The 25,546-nt window shown below is 39.3% G+C and overlaps 3 protein-coding genes across 4 annotated transcripts; 1 reads left to right on the plus strand and 2 right to left on the minus strand.

The window, feature by feature from the left end:
- Nucleotides 1-2,943: 2,943 nt before the first annotated feature.
- Nucleotides 2,944-3,417, minus strand: LOC135467227 (uncharacterized). Its single transcript, XM_064744990.1, has one exon. It carries the CDS (start codon nucleotides 3,415-3,417, stop codon nucleotides 2,944-2,946), a length of 474 nt encoding a protein of 157 aa, XP_064601060.1.
- A 2,845-nt stretch (nucleotides 3,418-6,262) lies between these two features.
- On the minus strand, nucleotides 6,263-13,371 carry LOC135468389 (serine/arginine-rich splicing factor 4-like). The gene is made up of 5 exons (XM_064746625.1): nucleotides 13,094-13,371; nucleotides 12,076-12,243; nucleotides 9,189-9,806; nucleotides 8,323-8,726; nucleotides 6,263-7,388 (listed from the first exon to the last, which is right to left on the minus strand). The coding sequence occupies exons 1-4, from the start codon at nucleotides 13,369-13,371 to the stop codon at nucleotides 8,342-8,344; spliced, it is 1,449 nt and encodes a 482-aa protein (XP_064602695.1). The 3' UTR covers nucleotides 6,263-7,388; nucleotides 8,323-8,341.
- A 3,048-nt stretch (nucleotides 13,372-16,419) lies between these two features.
- Nucleotides 16,420-25,102, plus strand: LOC135468390 (serine/arginine-rich splicing factor 7-like). Of its 2 annotated transcripts, none has more exons than XM_064746626.1 (6): nucleotides 16,420-16,479; nucleotides 19,050-19,258; nucleotides 20,733-20,963; nucleotides 22,514-22,570; nucleotides 23,096-23,143; nucleotides 24,232-25,102. In XM_064746626.1, exons 2-6 carry the CDS (start codon nucleotides 19,074-19,076, stop codon nucleotides 24,296-24,298), a joined length of 588 nt encoding a protein of 195 aa, XP_064602696.1. In that variant the 5' UTR covers nucleotides 16,420-16,479; nucleotides 19,050-19,073; the 3' UTR covers nucleotides 24,299-25,102. The 2 variants fall into 2 exon arrangements, with proteins under 2 accessions (XP_064602696.1, XP_064602697.1); XM_064746627.1 differs by lacking the exon at nucleotides 24,232-25,102 and adding an exon at nucleotides 23,453-23,641.
- The last annotated feature ends 444 nt before the right edge of the window (nucleotides 25,103-25,546 follow it).

The following is a 25,546-nucleotide window of genomic DNA, read 5'->3' on the forward strand; positions in this document are numbered from 1 at the left end:
CTCAGCACAGAGAGGTTAGAACAAGTAAACAGGGCTGGTTGGTCCGATGTCAGTATAATGTGAGACTGGGTGGGGTGTCATGTATGGTGTTTTCGGCACGATTGTTCAGTGACGACAGCGGTTTGTCGGCATTTCTCTCGCCAAGAAAACATATTATTTGTACATATACCTAATGACTCCTCGTCGTTATATGACTGAAAAATTTCTAAGTACGGCGTAAAACCCCAAGCATTCATTCATTCATTCCGGCCATTGCTGACTTTCTGCAATAGGACTTTTCCTATTGTTTAGCGTTGACAAACCGTATATAGTTTATCGTTATGACTATAAAATACCTTTTATTTAGTTGACCTGCAGCTAGAAAATGTCGAATTTAACGCTTATAAATAAGAGAATTTCCAAAAGCCATGCATCTTGACGCTGAGGGTCAAATGATCAATCCAGTTGCCACTGCTAACACGGTACAGTGCCATCATTAACCCTGCGGTGTTGCTCAAAATTGAAGGTCCAAAAATGGTCCGACGGTTAGTCACAAAGTACAGTTCCACCATTAACCCTGCTGTACTGCCCAGAAACAAACGTCCAAAAATAATCAAACCCTTAGTCAACAGTCACAAGCTACCGTGCCATCATTAACCCTGTGGTACTGCTCAGAAATAAAGGTCCAAAACCAATCAAACCCTTAGTCAACAGTCACAAGCTACCGTGCCATCATTAACCCTGTGGTACTGCTCAGAAATAAAGGTCCAAAACCAATCAAACCCTTAGTCAACAGTCACAAGCTACCGTGCCATCATTAACCCTGTGGTACTGCTCAGAAATAAAGGTCCAAAACCAATCAAACCCTTAGTCAACAGTCACAAGCTACCGTGCCATCATTAACCCTGTGGTACTGCTCAGAAATAAAGGTCCAAAACCAATCAAACCCTTAGTCAACAGTCACAAGCTACCGTGCCATCATTAACCCTGTGGTACTGCTCAGAAATAAAGGCCCAAAACCAATCAAACCCTTAGTCAACAGTCACAAGCTATCGTGCCATCATTAACCCTGCGGTACTGCTCAGAAATAAAGGTCCAAAACCAATCAAACCCTTAGTCAACAGTCACAAGCTACCGTGCCATCATTAACCCTGTGGTACTGCTCAGAAGTAAAGGTCCAAAACCAATCAAACCCTTAGTCAACAGTCACAAGCTACCGTGCCATCATTAACCCTGCGGTACTGCTCAGAAATAAAGGGTCCAAAACCAATCAAACCCTTAGTCAACAGTCACAAGCTACCGTGCTATCATTAACCCTGCTGTACTGCTCAGAAATAAAGGGTCCAAAACCAATCAAACCCTTAGTCAACAGTCACAAGCTATCGTGCCATCATTAACCCTGCGGTACTGCTCAGAAATAAAGGTCCAAAAGCAATCAAACCCTTAGTCAACAGTCAAAAGCTATCGTGCCATCATTAACCCTGCGTTACTGCTCAGAAATAAATGTTCAACAATAATCAAACCTCTAGTCAACGGTACTGCGCCATCATTAACCGTGCAACATTTCTCAGAAATAAAGGCCCAAAAATAGTCAAACCCTCAGTCACTGCTCACAGTGTACAGTGCCATCAATTACCGCGCGGTACTGCTCAGAATTTAAGGCCCAAAACACAAGCTGAGCGGAAGGCTACGGTATGTACAGAAACAGCACAGTATTTTGTGTACATTTAGTCAGTGGTCACTTGGTACAGTGTATACAGCTACTGTATTGCAGCTGATCGTTATTATCATGTCACACTCCTAGTTGTGTTCGAAAAAAGGTAGTTCACCACCATTGCAGGGAGACAGCAGAGAATGATGAGTTTTTACTAAGTTTGTAACTGACTTGTTTGGACGGGGTAATGTTGATCGATCGCACATATCACCTGTCCCACCAAGCAACGTCATATATCACTAAACCCATCAGGGACCTGCCTTAGAAAAGATGTTGCATGGTGATGTATCTCTTCACTCTTCTCATATGATGTCATGGAAGTTACAGCAGCCGTATGCTGCGTAAGAAAGGGTAATTCATGGACGCCCTTTCTTACAAGTTTCAGAAAGACCCACAAGCCATATTGGCCATATTGGTGAGAGAAAACCGGTCTTTAACAAGCACTCCCAAGATTGGCCATGGTGGCCAGCAACCTACAGATGGTTGTGGGTTTCCTCCCACAATAATGCTGGCCGCCGTCATACAAGTGAAATATTCTTGAGTACGGCGTAAAACACCAATCAAATAAATAAATAAATAAACAAATAATAGTTGGTTGTAACGAAGGCCCTAGAAGCATGGAGAGTAGGGAAATGTAGGTGGTTATACAAGAATTTATCAACAGTTCATCCAAGTGTAGTCAGGTACAATCTCTCTTTTATTGTCAACTTGTTATTTTTGTTGCTAAAACAGAATTGCTACCCATAATAATATTGTTTTACTTCATCCCGCACAGGTAACAACGGGCACATTTGTGAAGAGACCATACATCTTCCTGGTGTTTAATATCAGAACTGATGGCATACTGATAGCAGCCCATATTGCTGCACTTTTCCTGGATTTCTATAAATGAATTACATATACATATACAAAATTATGTACTTAAACAACAGTGAAACAAGTACAAATTTCAAATCCATACTTACACAGCAAGTTTAAAACAATTTCACGGAGACATAACAGATAACGCGCCATAACAGAAATTTATCAACCATAATATTGCATTCCAGCAAAACAAGACCACAAATCAGCCAATATCTCATTCTGATAGATGGCTGAATACAGAGCAGAAGACGAAAAGATTTAGACTGCCCAAATAAATACAAATTGAGACAACACAGAAAAAGTATTGGCAGTAATTGGTCAAAATTAAATCTAGCATAACAAAGGAAATACGGTATACAAACAAGAGGCAAGTCACAAGCTGAGACTTAAGTCCATATGGCCACTGAAGTGTCATTCCTCATAATAAACAAGGCTTCAGTCCACATGGCCACTGAAGTGTCAGTCCTCATAACAAACAAGGCTTCAGTCCACATGGCCAACGAAGTGTCAGTCCTCATAACCATCAAGGCTTCAATCCATATGGCCACCAAAGTGTCAGTCCTCATAACCAACAAGGCTTCAGTCCATATGGCCACCAAAGTGTTAGTCCTCATAACCATCAAGGCTTCAGTCCACATGGTCACTGAAGTGTCAGTCCTCATTACCAACAAGTCTTCAGTCCATATAGCAACCAAAGTGTCAGTCCTCATAACCAACAAGGCTTCAGTCCACATGGCCAACAAAGTGTCATTCCTCATAACCATCAAGGCTTCAGTCCACACGGCCACCGAAGTGTCATTCCTCATAACCAACAAGTCTTCAGTCCACATCGCCACCAAAGTGTCAGTCCTCATAACCATCAAGGTTTCAGTAAAACATGGCCACCAAAGTGTCAGTCCTCATAACCATCAAGGCTTCAGTCAACACGGCCACCAAAGTGTCAGTCCTCATAACCAACAAGGCTTCAGTCCATATGGCCACCGAAGTGTCAGTCCTCATAACCAACAAGTCTTCAGTCCATATAGCCACCAAAGTGTCAGTCCTCATAACCAACAAGTCTTCAGTCCACATGGCCACCAAAGTGTCAGTCCTCATAACCATCAAGGTTTCAATCCATATGGCCACCAAAGTGTCAGTCTTCATATCCAACAAGTCTTCAGTCCACATGGCCACCAAAGTGTCAGTCATAACCATCAAGGTTTCAGTCCATATGGCCACCAAAGTGTCAGTCCTCATAACCATCAAGGCTTCAGTCAACACGGCCACCAAAGTGTCAGTCCTCATAACCATCAAGGCTTCAGTCCATATGGCCACCAAAGTGTCAGTCCTCATAACCAACAAGTCTTCAGTCCATATAGCAACCAAAGTGTCAGTCCTCATAACCATCAAGGTTTCAGTCCACATGGTCACCAAAGTGTCAGTCCTCATAACAAACAAGGCTTCAGTCCATATGGCCACCAAAGTGTCAGTCCTCATAACCATCAAGGCTTCAGTCCACATGGCCACCAAAGTGTCAGTCCTCATAACCATCAAGGTTTCAGTCCACATGGCCACCAAAGTGTCAGTCCTCATAACCATCAAGGCTTCAGTCAACACGGCCACCAAAGTGTCAGTCCTCATAACCAACAAGGCTTCAGTCCACATGGCCAACGAAGTGTCAGTCCTCATAACAAACAAGGCTTCAGTCCATATGGCCACCAAAGTGTCAGTCCTCATAACCATCAAGGCTTCAGTCCACATGGCCACCAAAGTGTCAGTCCTTCTAACCAACAAGGCTTCAATTCACATTAGCACTACAGATCTATTCATGAACACAAAAGCTTTAAGGCCACAAGAGCACTATGCATCTAGTCCACATGAACACAAAAGCTCTAAGATCCAGTCCACATGAGCAATGAAGCTTTAATCCACAAGAGCACTACAGATTTAATCCACATGAACACAAAAGAATCAGAATCTACACCATCACTAGGACACCAAGGAATCAGTCTACACATAAAGCACTAGGACACTAAGGAATCAGTCTACATATAAAGCACTAGGACACTAGGGAATCAGTCTACAATAAAGCACTAGGACACTAAGGAATCAGTCTACATATAAAGCACTAGGACACTAGGGAATCAGTCTACAATAAAGCACTAGGACACTAGGGAATCAGTCTACATATAAACCACTAGGACACTAGGGAATCAGTCTACATATAATGCACTAGAACACTAAGGAATCAGTCTACACAATAAAGCACTAGGACACTAGGGAATCAGTCTAGATATAAAGCAGTAGGACACCAGGGAATCAGTCTACAATAAAGCACTAGGACATTAAGGAATCAGTCTACACATTAAAGCACTAGGACACTAAGGAATCAGGCTACATATAAAGCACTAGGGCACCAAGGAATCAGTCTACATGTAAAGCCATATGACACCAAGGAATCAGTCTACAATAAAGCACTAGGACACTACGGAATCCGTCTACATGTAAAGCCAAGGACACCAAGGAGTCAATCTACATATAAAGCACTAGGTCACCAAGGAATCAGTCTACACATAAACCGCTAGGACACTAAGGAATCAGTCTACACATAAAGCACTAGGACACTAAGGAATCACTCTACACATAAAGAACTAGGACACTAAGGAATCAGTCTACATATAAAGCACTAGGTCACTAGGGAATCAGTCTACATATAAAGCACTAGGTCACTAAGGAATAAGTCTACACATAAAGCACTAGGACCCTAAGGAATCAGTCTACATGAGGATTAAGGATTTGTCCACATCTGCACTAACTTCATTATAAACCCTCCTCTAAACAGCAATATTAGATGTCAGACATCTATACAACATAAACATGATTAGTACAATGATGATATATCAGGATCACCGGTTAACAGACTGCGATTAAATTGTATACCACTGGTAATATCAGAGTAAATTTGAAACACTTGACAGAACTGACCAAGGAATGCAACTTTTATGTTTAGATTATATACAATAAAATTATGCCAACCAAAAAACCTAGAAACTAAGTACACGTTAACCCCTTAACATAATGAATACAAAAAATATTTAGAGAAGTCCAGGCTTCAAGTAGCACCAAGAAATGCTGACCGCTAAAATGATGCATTGCTTAGTCCATTTTTGTGCTTCAGTTACATTTTCCATTGCTATTTAAAATATATGCATCGGAACAGATGAATGTCCAAGAACTAAAATAATTAAATAATACCAGAAATACTAACATCACGGTTTAAAAAAACATGCTGCCATACAATAATTAACTCAAGCCAGGTATAACAACAAGAAAAAAAAAATGAATACCAAGCAGAGTGAGTGAGTGCTTGGGGTTTAACGTCGTACTCAACAATTTTTCAGTCATATGACGACGAAGGAATCATTAGGGTGCATGCACGTGTAATGTGCCTCCTTGTTGCAGGACGGATTTCCACCGCTCTTTTATTTAGTGCTGCATCACTGAGACGACTTACCGAAGGCAAGTAAGCCGCCCCGCCCGAGCCATTATACTGATACGGGTCAACCAGTCGTTGCACTATCCCCTTCATGCTGAACGCCAAGCGAGGAAGTTACAACTTCCTCTTTTAAAGTCTTAGGTGTGACTCGACCAAGGATTGATCCTGGATCTACCGGTCCCGAAGCGGACGCTCTACCAACTGTGCTATCCGGGCCGGTCAATATACCAAGCAGAAGACGAAAAGATTTAGACTTTTGTGTACCAATGTATTCATGAGCCCACATTTGAAAGTGAAAACATTATTTCCCATCAATTTGTAAACTGAAGCAGTCAGTTCAACCATTTGGACAACAGTTCATGATCAAACCTGTAAAACATCCCTCACACAAAACGTAACCCCACAGATGCATGTGCATTCAACCTCGCAGAGAGGCAATTGAAAAAGTACACACTATAATTGGAATGCTTACTGCTGGGTACAAGAGCATAAACACTGCACTATTCGCATTAACATCAAGTGAATATTAAGATCACAATCTTGATAATCTGTGGCATTATTTGACATATCATATCTATAACAGAGATGAATGGAACTACACCCACCATTTCTACAACTATTGCACATACAGTGTACTAATATCCTAAAACACAGAATCTTGCACTATTATATGAGTAACATTTGTAACAACGAATTATTTTAGGTGATACATGTATCACTGAGGCCATGATCGCACACGGATAATCAGACAGATCAAATATATCAGTTTTACATCTGGAATGAAGGCTCTGTTTGTTCAAAAGTGGCTTAACAGTTACCAGTAAGCCAGGCATAATTTAATAGTTGGTACCAGTTTGGTCTCAATAAAGACCTAGTTATAGGCCTACTTTGGTCCAGGCTTAAGTGAATACATCCAGACAAGTTGAACTCTTCAAACATGTACACTAGTGAACAACTGGCCTCTGCCTCAAGCGATCTTAGACTTAAGTCAAAATTTTAATCACTCATTTTCATACACTCCACTCTGTTATTTTTGTGCAATACCTTCCCCAGGATTTACGTTGTCCAGCAATATTTTGTTACATCAGAAATAACAATTTTAAAATTGGCCTGGCCCAAATCTCACAAGGTCATATAGCGTAAGACTGCTATGTCCACCGCCAAACAACGAGATGAGCAGGTCCTGAAGTTTGGACCACAAATATCACTTGTAGCGAATAATACATCAGTGTGCAGTGACAACTGGTCATGCACAATGCAAGATGCAATATGACCTAATGGCTTCCCTCACAAACACTGGTCAGAACAAACTCTTCCTTTTCTTAATGTTATTCCAAATCCTTCAAACACTGGTTCCTGGAATGAAACATCATGTACAGTTTTACAACACATCATGTTCAATTCGAATTTTCTAAGATAGTCTGAACACAATGGCTGGAAAAAATCAGGACAGCAGTTTGTTCACACAATATTATCTCAAAGATGATCTCCATCTCTAACAAATACACGTGTTTAATAGATGGTATAAACACATCAAACCTCATGTTTTCTGAAGTTACAAATTATGTCAGGGCGATATCTAGAAAAATACTGAAGGTTCTCATCCCAAACTTTGAAAGTGACCATGCGTAAAGAAATTTGATAAAACCTAACTCAAAATGATGCTTTCTGAGAACTTAATAAGACTCGTCAATGAAAGAAATTTCATTGGTACACCATATCTATATTAGTTCAATATACTTATTACATGTAGTTTTACTCAAGCTTGGTCAGTTTGGGAGCCCAAATGTTTTCTGGAGCTAAAATGGATCTTGATTCAGTCCGACATGCAGCCATTGTGAATTATGCACACAGAAAATCAAATCATTCTGGTCTCATACTCAACATAGAAACAAGACTGAAAATGGAGGTAATATAACTAGTTTAAAATGAAAACATCACCTGAGATATGGCCATCTTAAACGTGTTCTGACACATACACAGAGTTCTTATTTAAACAGATGATCATAGCTTTAATATTGGTTGCATGCTGGTCTGGCTCTTGAGAAGTAGCAAAGAGTTATTTTTGTGTACTGCACTGATGAAAGTTTGCTTAGTATGCTAGCATCCTGCATACAATAGCCAACTTCCACCAAGCCAATTTTAACATAAATCCAAATTTAAAATGTATATTAAGTGCTTATTTTTGGATCATAAGAGTTAAAACCCTAAGATCCTAAGAGGTTTAAAAAGTGTAGAAAAGAAATTCTTAGTAAAATCAACTAGAGCTTAATACAATGTAGCTACTTACATGAGAATTTCATGTGTATCTAACTGCTGCCTTTCACATCTGCATCAGGACTGAATTGGAGAGTTGCCACAGTAGGACAGGCATCAGCTGCCGTGCGAAGAACTGTATCAGAATCAAGGACAGGTTGGATGTTGGCTGATAACTTTGGACCAATGCCTGATTCAGGTTTAGATTGACTTGTGATTGTATCATCAGCAGTGTCCATGTCCTGATAATCAGGAACTAAGGACCACTTAGAAGCCGTTTGTGCTTTGGTCACAGAACTGGATGTGGTATCTTCTGCCTGGACACAGTTCTTCATGTCACCAATGGCACTGCCGTCATGATTGTTCTCTTTAAGTTCTGCATTTCCTGACTTTGTCTTGTCATTTCTCGAACTTTCACTATTCTTTATAGCTGAACTTCTAAAAAAAAATATGTCACAAGTCCAGATTGTAACATAAACAAATGTACATTTTGATCAGATGCAATTGTGAACTTGTGACAAACTGATTGGAAAAAGAATGAGCAAGCATGGAATACAGAAGATCACGGGTTAGTTGTCCATCCTGCCAAATAATTTATAATTCTCTGGGAATTGTTTTCTAGATCAAGAATGAAACACATAGCTCATTTGCTTAACAGCTTGGAAAAATTACAGATTAATAGCTAAGTAAGGCATTTCATACTTGAAGTACTTACAGTACTGCCACAGATGTAAAATTGTATCGAAAAACAGACAGAAAGACAGACAGACATGTACAATTGTGCAGTAGAGGGAAACTGCCAAAGATTTTGTTTTTGAAGACTGTTTCAAGATATACAAACATTTACTTTCATGCCAAATGTTGCGGTCAGCAAAGGCAAACAAAATCAAAAACATTTACCTTTCCTCGCTACAACTGCGGCTTCTGCTTCGGCTTCTGCTGCGGCTATTATGGTCTCTACTACGACTCCTTCCGTCCCTGCTTCTGCGATGTTTGCTGTACTTTTTGCTGTCCTTGTTATCACTCTTACGATTCTTGCTGTGGCTCATTCGCTCTTTGCTGCAGCTCCTTTGGTCCTTGCTATGGTTTTTGCGGTCACTGCTGTGACTCCTGTGGTCTTTGCTCTGCATCTTACGGTCTTTGCTATTACTTTTACGGTTTTTGCTGTTGGTTTTACGGTCATTACTATTGCTTTTGTGATCCTCACTACGGCTTTTGCGATCCTCGCTACAGCTTCTCCGATCCTTCTTCAAGTTGTTACCACGACTGCTTCGGTCCTTACTTCTGCGCCCTTGACCTCTACTACGGCTCCTTCTGTCATGACTATGGCTCCTTCCCTCATGACTACGACTTCTCCTCTCTGGACTACGGCTATTTTGTCTCCTACTCTCTCTGCTAGTACTCCTACTATTACTGCGACTGCTAGGACTTCTGCTACGACGTCTACGACCATGGCTTCGTGAACGCCGACGCTTTGATCGTCTTGAAGCAGACCGGCTCCGTGACCTTGAATATGACCTTCAGAAATAGCCAGTCACATGTATTTGTTAGGATACAATAAAAATGTTACAACATGTATCAGCGGCAGTAATGGCTTAGTAAAAGAAAAAATAGCAGACAGCCAAATAGGAGTACAAACACCAAATCATCTCTGTTGTATATATACATATATATATATATGTGTGTGTATGTACACGGGAGAAATAAAGTGACCATATGTAAGTCAGTATAAGAGGTAAAATGTTTTTCTCTTAATATTTAACAAATTTATAACAGCACATTTCAGACATTTTCATAAAATCACACATATAAAGGGATAATGTCAAGTGCTATGCATCATAATTTGTTTGATAATTATCAAATATTCACAGTCTGAGTTTGATAAAGACTAATACAAGTAAGAATGGTCAAATTCAATGTGAACTTGAGTGTATAGACAATTAATGTTCTACAGATTTAGGGTCACTGTATGATAAGAGACTGATGATGAGAGAAGCGGCTTGACATTATCCCCATTTGTGCCGAGGCTAGTTGACTACACATGTACATAATTGGGGGTGTCAAATACTCACCACCTGCAGTTCTGGGCCAGGTGTACCCTTTACAATAAATTGAGCAGCACTAGCTCTATCCACCATCACACACCTGCTTTCTTTCACTCCTTATCTAGGATCCACCATTTTAAGTCATACAGGCCAGGCCTGACACAAGCCTAACCAATCTACCATACTGTTATCACCAGGCCTGAATCATGAAAACACAGCCACAGAAAAAAAACAGTACTAATTCATTCAAAATAGAGCCCAAAATGTACTTGTCAAACCCACAATTATATAAAGGAAGTATAAGGGAGAAAAGGATTGCAGCAAACACAAAAGCTGAAACAATGACAATATGATATACCCATTTTCCGTCTGATAATGCTCACATTTCACTGATGTAATCTGTACTTTTAAATATACAATTAAACAACATCATAATGGATCCAATGGAAATTTTGAAGCTAAAATTATATACCAACCATTTAAATCCCAGAAACAGTTCAAAGTAAATGCATCCAACCTTATGCAATATAAGAAGTGGACACATAAATATGGCATCGACTATACAAAACTTAATAAACTTAACTTTTTTTCCTTACATAATCTTACTTGAGATACTGCATCCTCCCAAACAACAATGTTAAATATATTTACAGGAAAAAAAGGCACAAAAACTGGTTTACGATGTCTTGTTAAAGTAGGTACTCAGCTCTCTAGCAATGGTTGGAGACAGTGATTTGTCCTGAAGTAGCACAATTGCTGTCATTCTAAAATGCTGTTCACAGACCAAGCAATTTTCAAGCACTTTTTGTTTCTTGAATTTTTCAATTTTCTTCTTGAAGAACCCATACACATACATACTAAATTTAAATATGAGACAAATGTCAGTTTGATTTGTATTTCCAACACCAATTTTTGAAAGGTCATTTGCAATTCAACAAAAAGATGTGCCATTTACCCAGAGATATCTGGAAGCCTAATAGTTGAATTTCACCTAAAGTTTGGTATATAGAAAGACCTTAAAATTATACTATGACATTTGTTTTTTTCTCACAAGAAATTAACCAAACCCTATATGGTGACTGAATCTATCAGAAACAAGCAAATTGTGTCACTTCAAAATATTAAACTTCAGGTGAAATAAAGAATAGTAAAAAATCACACAACTTTAAAAAATATAAACTTTGAGTTCACAATGAAACAGGGAAAGAGAGAGGACACAAAGGTTAACAATGGCTAATGTTTATACTGGGAATAACCATCGGCTTCATGAAAAAGACAATGAGGATTGTGGATGTACATTTTGTTTAAATTTTCAAATTTTCCTTTAAGATACACTTAAATCCAGCCATGACTTGACCAACATGACGTGCACTGATAAGACAGGCTTTTAATAGAAAAAACTAAGATGTAATAATGCTTGATCCCGACTTGGCAAGAGTAATCTTAAATTTTTGAAGGATATTACACTCTTGTATCCATTTGAGAAGATAGCTTGGTTTACGAGAGAGGAAAAATAATCACTGCTTTTTGCATTCAAAGCTCAATGCATGTGGTTGGCTGTAAAATATGTGGTTCACATTGAACCACAAGAGGTCAAATCTCCTAAATGCAGATTAATAGTTCATAAATATAAGTTATCTTGCAGAGAAAGTAAGAAATTCACCAAAGATAATCTTAATGCTACCTTAAAGGTAAAAGAATTCTATGTACGTTAGAAGAAGAGAGACTGATTAAAGGGTTACCTTTTGCTGTAGCGCCACTTGCTACCCCAGATGTCATTGCAATCTCGTGAAAAGTGACCCTTCTCACCACACTGGTAACACCTTAAGGAAGGATCAAAACTCTGCCGCTTTCTTCCCCGTGTTCTAGGACGGGCATAGGTTACACGTATCCTTCCACCAGAAAGCACCCTGGAAACACACATTTGTATAAAACTCTTGGAAGGAAAGATGGAAGGTAAGTAGGCAAATATATCTGTGCTGTGATTCACACTGAATAATTATAAATATAGTACACTTAAGTCATAACTCCAAGAAACAAAAAGAAAAACATGTTTGCATCGAAATTTCAGTTTAACCACAATCAGGAAGATTCAATAAGCCAATTGAAATATCAAAACAAACACGCTTTGCTTGTCGCTTCTGAGATCTATGGCTGGTCTATTGTGTACATGAATGTATGTCTGTCCTTTGACTATCTTGACATTTATGCTGATTCAACTGATATACTTGCTGGGTGTACATGCTGTGCCTATTGTGGAAAATTTGTGTTTATATTTTTATTTATTTATTTGATTAGTGTTTTACGCCGTACTCAAGAATATTTCACTTATACGACCGCGGCCAGCATTATGGTGGGTGGAAACCGGGCAGTGCCCGGGAGAAACCCACAACCATCCGCAGGTTGCTGGCAGACCTTCCCACGTACGGCCGGAGAGGAAGCCAGCATGAGCTGGACTTGAACTCACAGCGACCGCATTGGTGAGATACTCCTGGGTAACCGACTGAGCCACGGAGGCCCCTGGTAAAATTGTGTATGCAAATTAGGGAATGGTGACATCATAAATCTATTCAACAGCCACTGCACTATTCTATCCAGTCACAAGGACTGTAAACTGACGACAAATACTAACACCTTTTCCTTCTGTGTAACACCTCAACCTATAGGTTATCATAAACATAATATTCGAGAAAAGAGAAATATAAGAGAAAACACTAAACAATATTTCTACAATTGATGTCTTGTCTGTAGGCTACTTACTGCCCATTCATCTCCTTTATAGCCATGTCAGCTTCCTTTTTGCGTCTGTACACAATGAAAGCAAAACAAGGTGGGTTTTTGGCAACCCAGATATCAGTGATTTTGCCAAATTTCTCAAACTGTTTGATGAGTTCCCGTCGAGAGGGTTCAATTCCCAGATCTGCCACATGAACTCTGAATTCATTCTGATAGGGACTTCGACTCCGGCTCCGGCTCCGGCTCCGGCTCCGGCTTCGGCTACGGCTGGAGCTTCTGCTGTACGACCTTCTTTTACCCATATTATTTTTTTAACCTGGTGTAAGACAAGGCAATAGTTAAGTTGGCAATCTATGTACATGTTGAAACAATTACACAATACACAACTTAATTAAGACAAACATACATTGTTAAACATGGTTTGATAGTTAATACAGGGCCCTATGCACTGGAGACTTTCAGAAATGTTTTCAATGACATTTAAAATTATACAGTTTCAAGTGAATGGAGTGGAGCTCATTAATTAATACTAATTCTGGGGTGGCTTCATTGGCCATGTCATTTAATGAGCTCTCTTGAGGAGCATCTACACTCTTCAAAAAAAGAAACGCAAAACCCAAATATCAATGTAAATTTGATGTTATTCAAGGACATGTAGATCAGCGGAAAACAGAGATACATGAATGAAATTTTATGGAGCAATGCATTGCTATGTTGTCCATATTTCATGGGAATAACAGTCATCACAGTCATTACTGCTGTCCACCTTGTATGACCACCTCCAGCTGCTACTACTGCCCGACACCTCCTGGGTACAGATCGAATCAGTCGTTGGATGTTTTGTTGCGGAATCCTTCTCCATTCCTCCTGCAGCATGTGGAACAATTGTTGAAGATTCCTTGGTGGAATACGACGTTGACACACCCGTCTATCGATCTGATCCCAAAGGTGTTCAACTGCGTTTAGATCCGGGGATTTGGGCACCAGGGAAGGGTATTGATGTTGTTATTGGCCAGGTAGTCCACGGTGGCACGTGCTGTGTGGGGCCTGGCGTTGTCCTGTTGGAAGAGCTGCCGTTGAAGGTCAACAAGGCGAAGGACGTGCGGGCGGAGAATCTGGTTGATGTATCGATTGGCCGTCAGATTGCCTTGGACAAGCACAAGCTCCGATCTGCGGGTGTATGAGATCGCTCCCCACACCATAACACTCCCTCCACCGAATCTGTCCACCTGTCTGATGCAGTGAGGAGCAAAACATTCATGACGTCGTCTGTAGACACGGTCTCTACCATCACGTCGCCTGAGGAGATAACGGGATTCATCGCTAAACCATATGCGCCTCCAGTTTGCCAGGTTCCATGGCAGCACCGTGGTACACCATCTCGCTCGTCGACGTCGAAGTAGTCATGTCAAGGACGGGGCAACTTTTGGACGTTTGGCACGTATTCCTACTTCTCGGAGACAGTTCCTGATTGTCTGATCGGAAACTCTTCGGGCTTCAAACTGTTCTTGTGCTGTGTCCCGGGCGGTACGATGGCGGTCTCGTAGGTGGGTTACCCAGATGTACCGATCTTGGGCAGGTGTGGTGACTCTAGATCTTCCTGATCTTGGACGGTCATTTGTCAAATTTGTTTGACGAAATCGATCCCACAACCGAGTTATTGTGCTGGGATGAACTTTGAAGATCCTTGCCACCTCACTCTTTGATTCGCCAGCTTGCAATCGTCCAATTGCCTGATTTCGGTCGGCAGCGTTGAGACGTCCCATTTTCGTGTATAGTACTTGCAAATATATTGGATAAAATTGTGAGATTCGTTTGGGTCCTTTATAGTCACATGCTGTACTCATGTTTTGCACGTGACAAACAATCATTGTGCCTGAACTTCGTGCTGCACGACATCAACGCACATCATAACAATCCTAATTGATAAAACCGTTCAAAACCATTTTTGGTTGCGTTTGGTCAAGGATGATCTTCTGAAACATTCCAGTAACAATGTGCAACCCTACAAAACTGTTTGAGTTAACATGTGTACAAAATAGTAAGAATCATTTTTGAATTTCATTTTGCGTTTCTTTTTCTGAAGAGTGTATATCCGAAAGGCTAGATTTAATAGCAATGATGTGGCCGACCATAGTGTGACTAGATGGTTATATGAATGGTCAACAAGTTATTATACATTTAAAATATGATTAAGAGTTGGACAAGTGAAAAGCTGATCACTTGAAGAACAAGATTTCTATACTGTTATTATATTACCATCAAAGATGGAAGCAGTGAAACTCCACTACCACGGAGCTACATCACTGACACAAATTATGTTACCCTTACAGCGCTGCTATTGAGTTACCCTACAGCCACTGTGTTACCTTGCTGCAACTGAATTACCCTAAAGCCACTGAATCACCCTACTGTCACTGAGCTGTCCTGTTGCGACTGGATTACCCTACATCCACTGAGTTACTCTACTGCAGAAACTGAGTTACCCTACGGTCAAAACCGAATTACCATACTGCCACTGAGTTAACCCTCCTGCACCCGAGTTACCCTACTGCCACTGAGTTATCCCACTTTCACTGAGTAGCCAAACAACTACACAGTTACCTCACTGCTGCTGAGTTACCCTACTGCCACTGAGTTATCCCACTTTCACTGAGTAGCTACACAACTACACAGTTACCTCACTGCTACTGAGTTATCCTGCTGCCACTGAGTTAATTACCCTACTGTCAATACGTTGCCCCACTGCCACTGAGATACCACACAATCACCCAGTTACCATAGTGTACAACTGTGTAGAAATATGCATGGTGGCATCATGACAACTTGAAATACAGTCATGTCTTAAAGCAGCAGTAAGCTACAAACTAGGCCTACCTGAGGAAGCTAGGCCATGTGACAGGGATAACCTGATAATGATATAACGTGGTAACAATGTCTAATGTATGTTGCATTAGACACCATACTGCCAGAAAGACTGAGTCTGACTGACTGTACATGTATCTTTGTCTGTAAAAGACAGGACCATCATGTGACCAGAACGTACCAAAAGGTGTTAAACCCGCCTTCGTTTTGGTGAACGATGGGTACAACCCACGTAGTCGGATCAATATATTAACCGTCTAGCAGAAAATACGACAGGGGCTTTTCCTTTTTCAACTCATTGTCGCAAGTTTTATGGGTGAATCTCTTGAAAATGAAATTAAACGATAATTAAAATGTATTTATTTAGAGGCCATGGGACATATGTGGACTTAGGTCATTTTATAAAATTTTCCAATGAAATTAAAAATCCATTTTCGAATATATTTGTACTAGTTGTGAGTTTTTAAATTCCGTTCATCCTTTGAATCAAACCGAGGCTGGCGTCGCAGGAAAACCCTGTCGAGAGGGAAGGAAATTTTTGCTAGGTATTATCTTCATACTTTTGCCGTTTACAGAATCTTCTGTTGATTTTTGTTTTGTGCAGCATGTTTGCTCCGCTATTTTTCATACTAACTTGACTTGGTAGGAGCTAGGTCTATGCCAGTGTTAGGTATTCACGGTCAAAAAATTTTCAGACTTGCCCTCTCCTGTTCACGCTTGGAGTTCAAGGACAAACATTTTTTAACCGTGCTTGCTTTTCACAGACCACAGTCAACAACAAAACAATTATTACCTTGTTTAGCTATAGTGTTATCTGTTTTAAGCTGTTTATATACTGTTAAAGGCTTATGTAAAGATGAGGGTTATATTTACGTGTAACTTTCTACGTCACTACCTACGTCAATTTATTCATGCTCCGCTGAATCCTGCTGGCTAGATATGGAGGAAATCCTTTTCAGATGTAGTTCACGTGACAAAGGCATGTGACACACACACATGCTCATTCAACCCTTACCATGTTCATCTGTCTTAAAGGCCTATAATTACCATGTTCTAGCACATCTACTCGAGTGGTGTAGAGTGTAGACACCCGACATGCTGTCTGCTGGAAGTTTGAATCCAGAGAATTTCACAAGTAAATCCTTTCAGAGAAAGTATAATTTGTGAAGCAGCATTAAATAAATGATAGAGAGACATGTGACAGAAACTAGAATGATAAATGTCTTATTAGTGCTCTCGTTCTTTCTATGCAAAGTGAGTGAGTGCTTGGGGTTTAACGTTGTACTTAACATCATATGACGATGGACGAATCCTTAGAGTGCATGTAATGTGCCTCCTTGTTGCAGGCAGATTTCCCCCGCTCTTTTATCTAGTGCTGCTTCACTGAGACACTTTACCAGAGGCAAGTAAGCCGCACCACCCGAGCTATTATACTGGTACGGGTCAACCAGTTGTTGCACTATCCCCTTCATGCTGAACGCCAAGTCTTAGGTGTGACTCTACACAACTGTTGTACAAAGGATAGACCCTGGATCTACTGCTCCCAAAGCGGACGCTCTACCAACTGTGCTTTGACGGCTGGTAAATGTAAAGTGAACATCAATTCATGTGACCATGAGAAAAAAAAATGACATCAGAATCTATGGGGAAATTAACATGTAAATAGAACCCTAGTCCTTACAACTCCCCTGTTAAATCCCTTCATTTTTATTTGAAAGGTTATGGAATATTATCTATACGACTGTTGTACAAAAGTTTCACCAAAAGTCTTGTCGTATCTAAACCACAACTTACCAAGAGATACTTTTCAAGTGCTGTAAATAAGCCAAATCAGCATTTCAGGAGTCTGGCCAGTGCACAGAAATTTGGATGAGACTGGTAGGGGGTTTGACTCTTGCAAATTAATGCAACTGAAAGAGGTGACTTTACCATTGTTACTAGATAGAATACATATCTTACTTGAGTATGTTTGCTTAATAGCACAGCAGCTATCCTAAAATCACATTTTTTAGCGACGTTAGTTCAAACCAGGTTTTGGTCATACCAAAGACTTTGAAAATGGCTTTGCTGCATCGCATAGCATTCAGCACATATAGGTTAGAGCAAGGAAAGTGGACTGGTTGTCTCTGTGTCAGTTTATTTGACGGAGGCTAATCCACATTTTCTGTTTAGAACTTGCAGCAGATATTGTAATAAGTTTCAGTCAGAAGTCGCTCCATTTGAATTGAAATTAGAGGTTCCATACAATGTTGCTAGTGCTGAATTACCTGCGCACCTGATCTTCTTATTTCACCTACATAGAAGCACTGGTCTTTTAATTGTTTCCTCTTAATTAGCACTCCTGACAGCTCAGTTGGTAGAGCATCCACTTTGGAAGTGGTAGATCCAGAGCAAATTGTGGGTCAGATCACACATTGGTCCTTAAAAAAAGCAGTTTTGACTTCCTTGGTGTTCAGCATTAAGGGGACAGTGCAAGGACTCTTTGACCCGTATCTGTTTAATGGCTGGGAGTGGGGCAGTTTACTTGGCTTTTCTCGGTGAAACAGCAATAGCTAGAAGAGCTTTGAAAATCATGCACTCTAAGGACTCGTTCATTGTTATATGACGAAAATAAAGCATGACTTTAAACTCCAAGCACTCACTCTTAGTTCATAGTTAGATTTTTGCCCAGTAAATTCATTTAAATAATATTTTGATTAACAAAGTCTTTAATACATGCTTTCATTTGCACCTCCTTTGTGTGCCCGTACGGCTTATGTCAAAGGCGTCACGCCTTAAAAGTTGGGAGACCCGGGATCAAACCAGGGTCGGGTCATACCAAAGACTTTAAAAAATGGTATATTGCTACTTTGCTTGACGCTCCACACTGAGAGCACTTTATCACAATATCACAATAAGTTTTTGTCAGAAAATTTGGACCAGACTGAGTAGGTTTCATGTCTGGTGTTAGGGATGGTACTTCAGTGATGGCAACAATGGTAGCATGGACTCACAGTATATCCTATGTCCACACGCCTAATGACTCATTGTGACTGATAAATATATGATGTAAAACTCAAGCATACATACCTACATAAGTAATTGAATACTCACTCGTGAAATTGTTGTCTTACAGTCCAAGACAGGAAATTTCTCCAAGATGTGTACAAAAGTCTATGTTGGAAACTTAGCTAAGGATGCTACAGAAAACGAGTTGGAGAAGGCCTTCATTAGTTATGGCCCTCTAAAGAGTGTTTGGGTCGCTCGAAATCCAGCAGGATTTGCATTTGTTGAATATGAAGATTCTCGTGATGCAGAAGATGCTGTGCATGCCTTAGACGGAACGTAAGTATACTAGTCACAATTTGTTGGAATATTTAATATCTATTCTTTGTGTCTTTCTGCCTTATAGTGCTACTTAAGTCGTGAGAGAAACCATGTGAAAGTATTAAAATGATATGAAAGATTTACTTTATGTTAATACCATGGCTCAAAAGCATTTACGATGAATAACACTTTCAACTTGTCCTCTGTAACCAGACCCCTAGCCAGGATTTATGAAAGACGTGGAAGGTGTCCTAGCCATAAAAGCCGGGTGTCCGGGGGCCGCATGTCCCCGGCCGTCAAGAACTTGCCAGAACTGGAGATGGCTTTAATGTGATTTAAGACCAGTTTAGATCAAAAATCATAGCTTAGATATATGCTAATATTAATGCCATGTCACCAGTGGAATGTATCAGTTAAAGCTTCTCCACTGTTAATGAAAAATGGATATTTTCTCCTTAGCAGACAGTTAAAGTTAAATTCTAAACAATCAAGAAATTGTTTCATATATGTTTGATTCATACATTTATTTATTTGATTTCTTTTTGTATTTTTGTGATTTTCACTACACAAAATACAAATAGCACCATGGACATGAATATTATTTGTTCAGGAATTATTACTAGTAGTTTCGGGTAAGAAATTTGAAACAAAATGGTCCTGTGAGTGACGTCACTTAATTCAGTCAATTATTTGTAAAATTTATACCATTAGAATCATACTTTTTCTCAAAAACTACAAAAAAAAAATTAAAATTTTCTTGAAAAGTTTTGACTGATATGCTTGAAAAGTACTTTCGTATATAAAGATTTTGTTATTCTGTAAATCACTTGAAAGTTGTCATCGTCGTTGCTTTTGCTTTGAAAGTCATTTTTTGTGCGGTTCAGAAAAAAAAGAGGGAATAAACTTTTTTTGTGTGGCTAGTCTTTCGTGGGTGGACTGAAGCTTCCTCTCCAGTGGATCCTAACTGGACCACTGCCGTAGACAATGGTCTAACGTTCAAGTTTAATTGTTGTGCAAACTTGTCAATGAGAGGTTGTTGATACAAGGCTGAATGTTAAAATCTCAGAAACCTCCTTTCATGGTAAGGCTAACAAAGGTTTCCAATTTTATAGTTTCTTTTCGATATTTGGAGGGAAAAAAATTGTCCCGTTATCAGAAGCATTGTTCCGTGAATATAAGACAAGCCAATAAAAGCATTTACTGTACTGTTTGGCAGAAAAGAACAGCAAAGGAAATAAAGTGTTTTTTAGAGGTAGTGCATTATGGCTTCACAGAGGCATGGCAGACGTCCGGATAAGCATGGTGCTGTGCCACACGATTGACTAGGGGTCTGGTAACTATAACATGTTGTATGAAATCAAATGACAGTCAAAATTTTAATATTTGTATATCATGTGACTTGTTTGGTGGATGTTAGGGTACCATACCTTGTGATGACCATAGCGTATCTTGTAAGTAACTGCGAATAAATGGTTAACGATGTTTATTGTAGAAATATTTGTGGTGGTCGTGTTCGAGTAGAGATGTCAACAGGAAAATCCAAGCCTAAGCCCTGGCTGCGTGGAGGAGAAAGAAGTCGTGGCCCACCTAGAGGAAGACGTCCATTCCATCCTGAAGACCGTTGCTATGAGTGTGGTGGGCGTGGACACTATGCCTATGACTGTCCCCAGCACAGAGGTGGTGGCAGACGAGACAGGCCCCGCAGGTCTTCACGCTATTCCAGGTCTGTTGAGCTAAATATTGGTTGTACAGCCCTCTGTCATGTTCGTTTTAAGAATTTTTGTTTTCTTCCTTTTTTTACTATATGTTTTTATTTCATATTAAAATCAAAAGATGACTTATGAGTCTATGAAACAGGATAATGGTGTTTTGGTTATGTTTAGCTTTTTGGATAAAAGTGGTACCTGGAAAATTGAAATCTTTTTAACATTAGCAGAATTTTAAGTTATACTGGATGTTTATTTGATGTATAGTTAACCAAAGAGCAAATGCACATCTGAGAGGAATACAGAAAAACATAACATCATTCCTAACTTTATACTGAAGTTTTCATTTTGCAGTTATCAGAAGTTGTATTCATTTTGATCTTGAAGTGTTTGTCAGTTACATGTTACTGTTTTCTGTTCATGTGGAATAATATTGAACATGTAGTCTGTGATGTTGTAGGTTTATATGCAGATCTAGAGCTTACAAGCTAAATATTTTTGGTCAGTTTAATTCTGTAATTATCTGTGATCTTGTCACATAAGTTACAGATCCAGTCAGATAAGCATTTTAATATGGTTCATTAAAGTTATGTTATGTATTTAAAAACTATACTTAAAGCTTGTGATTAATATTAGTCATTCAGATATTCAAAGGTTTGTCTTTTTCTTTCCAATGTTAATTATCTTTGTGTCCAGTGCAGATGGTGTTTGGGTTTTCTGTCTTTCAGTAAGGCTGTGTATTGCATTCAAGAATTATGTCTCGTGCATGACATAAATATTTTTTGGTGAATGTTTTGTATAATTGATATATATATTTATATTATGTCTGAAAACTTTTGGCGCCTGATATAATAATTTGCGTCCCTGCATTGCAGACTTTTCCTGATTGAGGAAATTCTTCTTCATCATGTTAGATATCATCCTTGAGAAATCTGCCAGACAACTCTCTGAGTTCTCCACTTCAAATGCTGACCCCTGATCAGCTAGTCAATACCATCACCACATCCAAATTCTGTGCGATTGACACCCATCAAAACGGCTGCCAGAGAACACCCTGCCGAAAAGTCATTGAATCTTACGACACTTCTAGTACAGTCGATAGTGAGGACCGTCCTCTTGAAATCCACACACCAGATCAGCCCAATTAACTACCCAGTTTGTGTAATTTCATCCGAGTGCGTAAGTCAAGCAAGGTTCAGTTTGACCCATCTGTATCTTCTGGTAATGCAGTGGTGGTAGAATTAGCTCTGTTGAACCTTGCTGATTTTGTAAGCATTTCAAGCCCGTCATTCTAGAATGTACTACTTTCTATTTCCCACTGGGCATTGCTGTTTGCCCAGAACGCGAAAATATCTGTGGTAGTCATAATTGTCGCCATGACATTTTGCCGTTAACTAAATGATGTATCCAGTTTAGAAAATGCTTTGCAATTTTTTTTTTTCACACTAGTCATTTGTGTGGTATTTATCTGATACTGAAAGTCTGATTGCTTTCTGTTTCTATGACAGTCTGGAAGTCTGTGTTGCTTGAGTGAAGAACTAACATAAACTATGTTTTGTATTTTAAGATCACGGTCTCGATCCCCACGAAGGAGGAGCTATTCTCGCAGCCGAAGCAGGAGCCGGTAAGATTGTTATCTTTTACCCTTTTTTGTTTTTGTCTTTTGAAATTTAATACCTGTGTGATAACTTTTTGTACCCCATTTCTTTCTTCATGCCTATGACTGAAATTTACAGTTGTGAGCATTTAAAACCAGCATTTTTGCCTATATCAAATTGAAGTTTTGTCTTTACTCCTTGTAAATATTTAATTAGACTTTTTAAGCTGTAATTTATATTTGTCAGGCTGTAATTTATATTGGTCAAGCTGTAATTTATATTGGTCAAGCTGTAATTCATAGTTGTCAGGTTGTAATTTATATTGGTCAAGCTGTAATTTATATTTGTCAGGTTGTAATTTATATTGGTCAAGCTAAAATTCATATTTGTCAGGTTGTTATTTATATTGGTCAAGCTGTAATTCATATTTGGCAGGTTGTAATTTATATTGGTCAAGCTGTAATTTGTATTTGTCGGGTTGTAATTTATATTGGTAAAGCTGTAATTTATATTTGTCAAACTGTAATTTATATTTTCTGATCTTCACTCAGGAGCCCTGTGCGCACAAGTCGACACAAGTCATACTCTCGCTCAAGAAGGTAAGTACTCTACTTCTGATTACTCTGGCTTTATTCCAAACCAGGAGGCGTATATAAGTTAGTATTACAGGAGAACTTGGGAAGTTTGGGTGAACTAGGGATAAGCTGGGAATACTTTTTAACAAAAACATCTGTGATAACATATTGTGTTGTGTTGTCAGAATGCCTGTTTTCTTTAAAGTTTGACAGCTCACAATTTCCCAGGACAAAGGCAAAATGAGTTTACATATAATTCGTCAGGCAGTCAAGTTTAAGGTGTATTATTTACCATAAACATTATGTGACCAATAGACACTTTATTTACCATAGACCAATCCTCCAGCCTAAGGAGATACATACAGCTATAGGCCGTCTGAAGAGCAAGGCCGCTCTTTGAGCAGTGGTTTACACTCAGCCGTTGTTTCCTCTCAGTCATCGGATGCCTCTGTGACTTGTGTCACCCAGACACAGAGTATGACCCAAGCCGAAGAAGTTGTAGGCCTGAGTCTGCCGAAATCGGCTTTATGTGATCATCTAAGTCTTGGCAACGCTACTATCTCAGGAAGCACCTTCCATGTAAGCGTCAACTGAATCTACAAGTTTCTCCATGAAATAAAGCGTTCACTTCACAGTTTTGTTTTTATTAGTTTGGCTTAAAACTATCATTCCTGTGTCATCACAAAACTATTATGTTCAAATTTAGAGCTCGAACTGACATGGTGAGGTCCTGTCGTGAAATGTGCATTTATTGGTCCATAACTGTTATGTGCCTCGCTTTGATTGGATGATTTATATCCCACCCATCCCATTGGCATGCACTTACCCAAAATCATAAGAAAACAACCTAGACCGTTGCATAGTAACAAAAAGGAGAGGGCGGTTGTTTTTGATGTTATTTTTCCCCCTGATGGCTCCATTATTTCTTAGTGGTATGTTAGAATAGAAATAAAATGTAGTTTGCCATGTTTAAATCACCAGGTTGTGGTGGTCCCGTCTACTGTGCATTATCTTGGTAATTTGAACATGGCAAACTACGTGTTGTTTCTTAATCACGGTTAGATTTCTTATGATATTTGTAGCAATGGTTCAAATATGACTTTTCTGTGCAGCCACTCCAAATCTCCAGAAAAACGCCGCAGCTACGGGGATAATGGACGGGACAGCGAGGACAGATAGGCTGGCGAGATGGTCAGGAGGTGGGAATCTGCATTGTGTACGGTCACAAGACGTCCAGGCTCTGTGCATTGTCACATAAGATTATAATCGAAATCTTAAATGGATTTTATTGTCAAGCATCATGGAGGGAACAGCGTATGACATTAACATGGTGATCTGTGAAATAAGCTGACTATTGGTCCAGCCTGGCCAAAAACCATTGTACATATACATGTTTTTGTGTGTCACTCTGTTTAACTCCTTCATTGATTATGCCATAACTGAATTTTCACTTGTATTGACAACTGATATACTGGTTTATGTTCATAAACTTCGTTTTATTCATAAACTTCTTTTATTTTCCGTTGATAGAAATGTAGTTCAGTCGAACAATCCGTATCACAGATTACTACAAACTTTTACCATGAATAGGCTACCATTTTTGTGGTCGATGACTGCGATTACAGTGATCTGATAGAAGTGCTTTTCAGTGATAAAACAGGACTTGTGTATGTCTTTGTCTTGCACAGCGTTTGTGCTCATTTAAATCGGATAAAGGTCACCAGGATCACTGTCAAGACCTCATCTGTCCTATGTGTAATGTATAAGAAACTGTCTCACATTTATTAGCCCTCTTTGGTTATATTATACTGTTGTATTTCTGAATTGATGCTGTGAAATCCAGAGATTAATTATGGACTTTTTAACGTTAAATCTTTCTAAATTTTCTTCTGTCTGTTATAAAACCATAAATATGACAGTGTTTGTATGCCTTCCTTTTGAAATTGTGTGAAATAAATATGTTCTGATTCTGGTCTTATTTTATTTACAGTGTTACTTTTCGGATTAGTAAAATGAATCTTACTTACAGTGTTAGTTTTTGGATTAGTAAGATGTTTCTCTGTTAACAAAACTTAGGTTTCCTCCAACCATAATGCTGGTCGCCGTCATATACCAGTAAGTGAACTATTCATGAGTACAGCGTAAAACACCAATGAGATAAATTAACCAAACTTTCCTGAGCCCTTTCTCACATGTCTGTATTTTTTTTATGCCAAACCAGTGGACATCCTTTATATGATCATAGAGTCTGATGCTCTGTACATTTCCCATGTGATTAAGTTTTATACAATTCACTATTGGGACTGGGGTGATGAAAATATGGTCGTTGGTTTGGACCATTTTTGAGTCCATTTCAAAGAGTATAATTTTAACTGTGTTGTAAACATTCCCAAATTACTGTGCAAACGTGTGAAAAGGTTGAATTGT

Source organism: Liolophura sinensis, chromosome 6 (assembly GCF_032854445.1).
Source record: "Liolophura sinensis isolate JHLJ2023 chromosome 6, CUHK_Ljap_v2, whole genome shotgun sequence".
Classification (NCBI taxonomy): domain Eukaryota; kingdom Metazoa; phylum Mollusca; class Polyplacophora; order Chitonida; family Chitonidae; genus Liolophura; species Liolophura sinensis.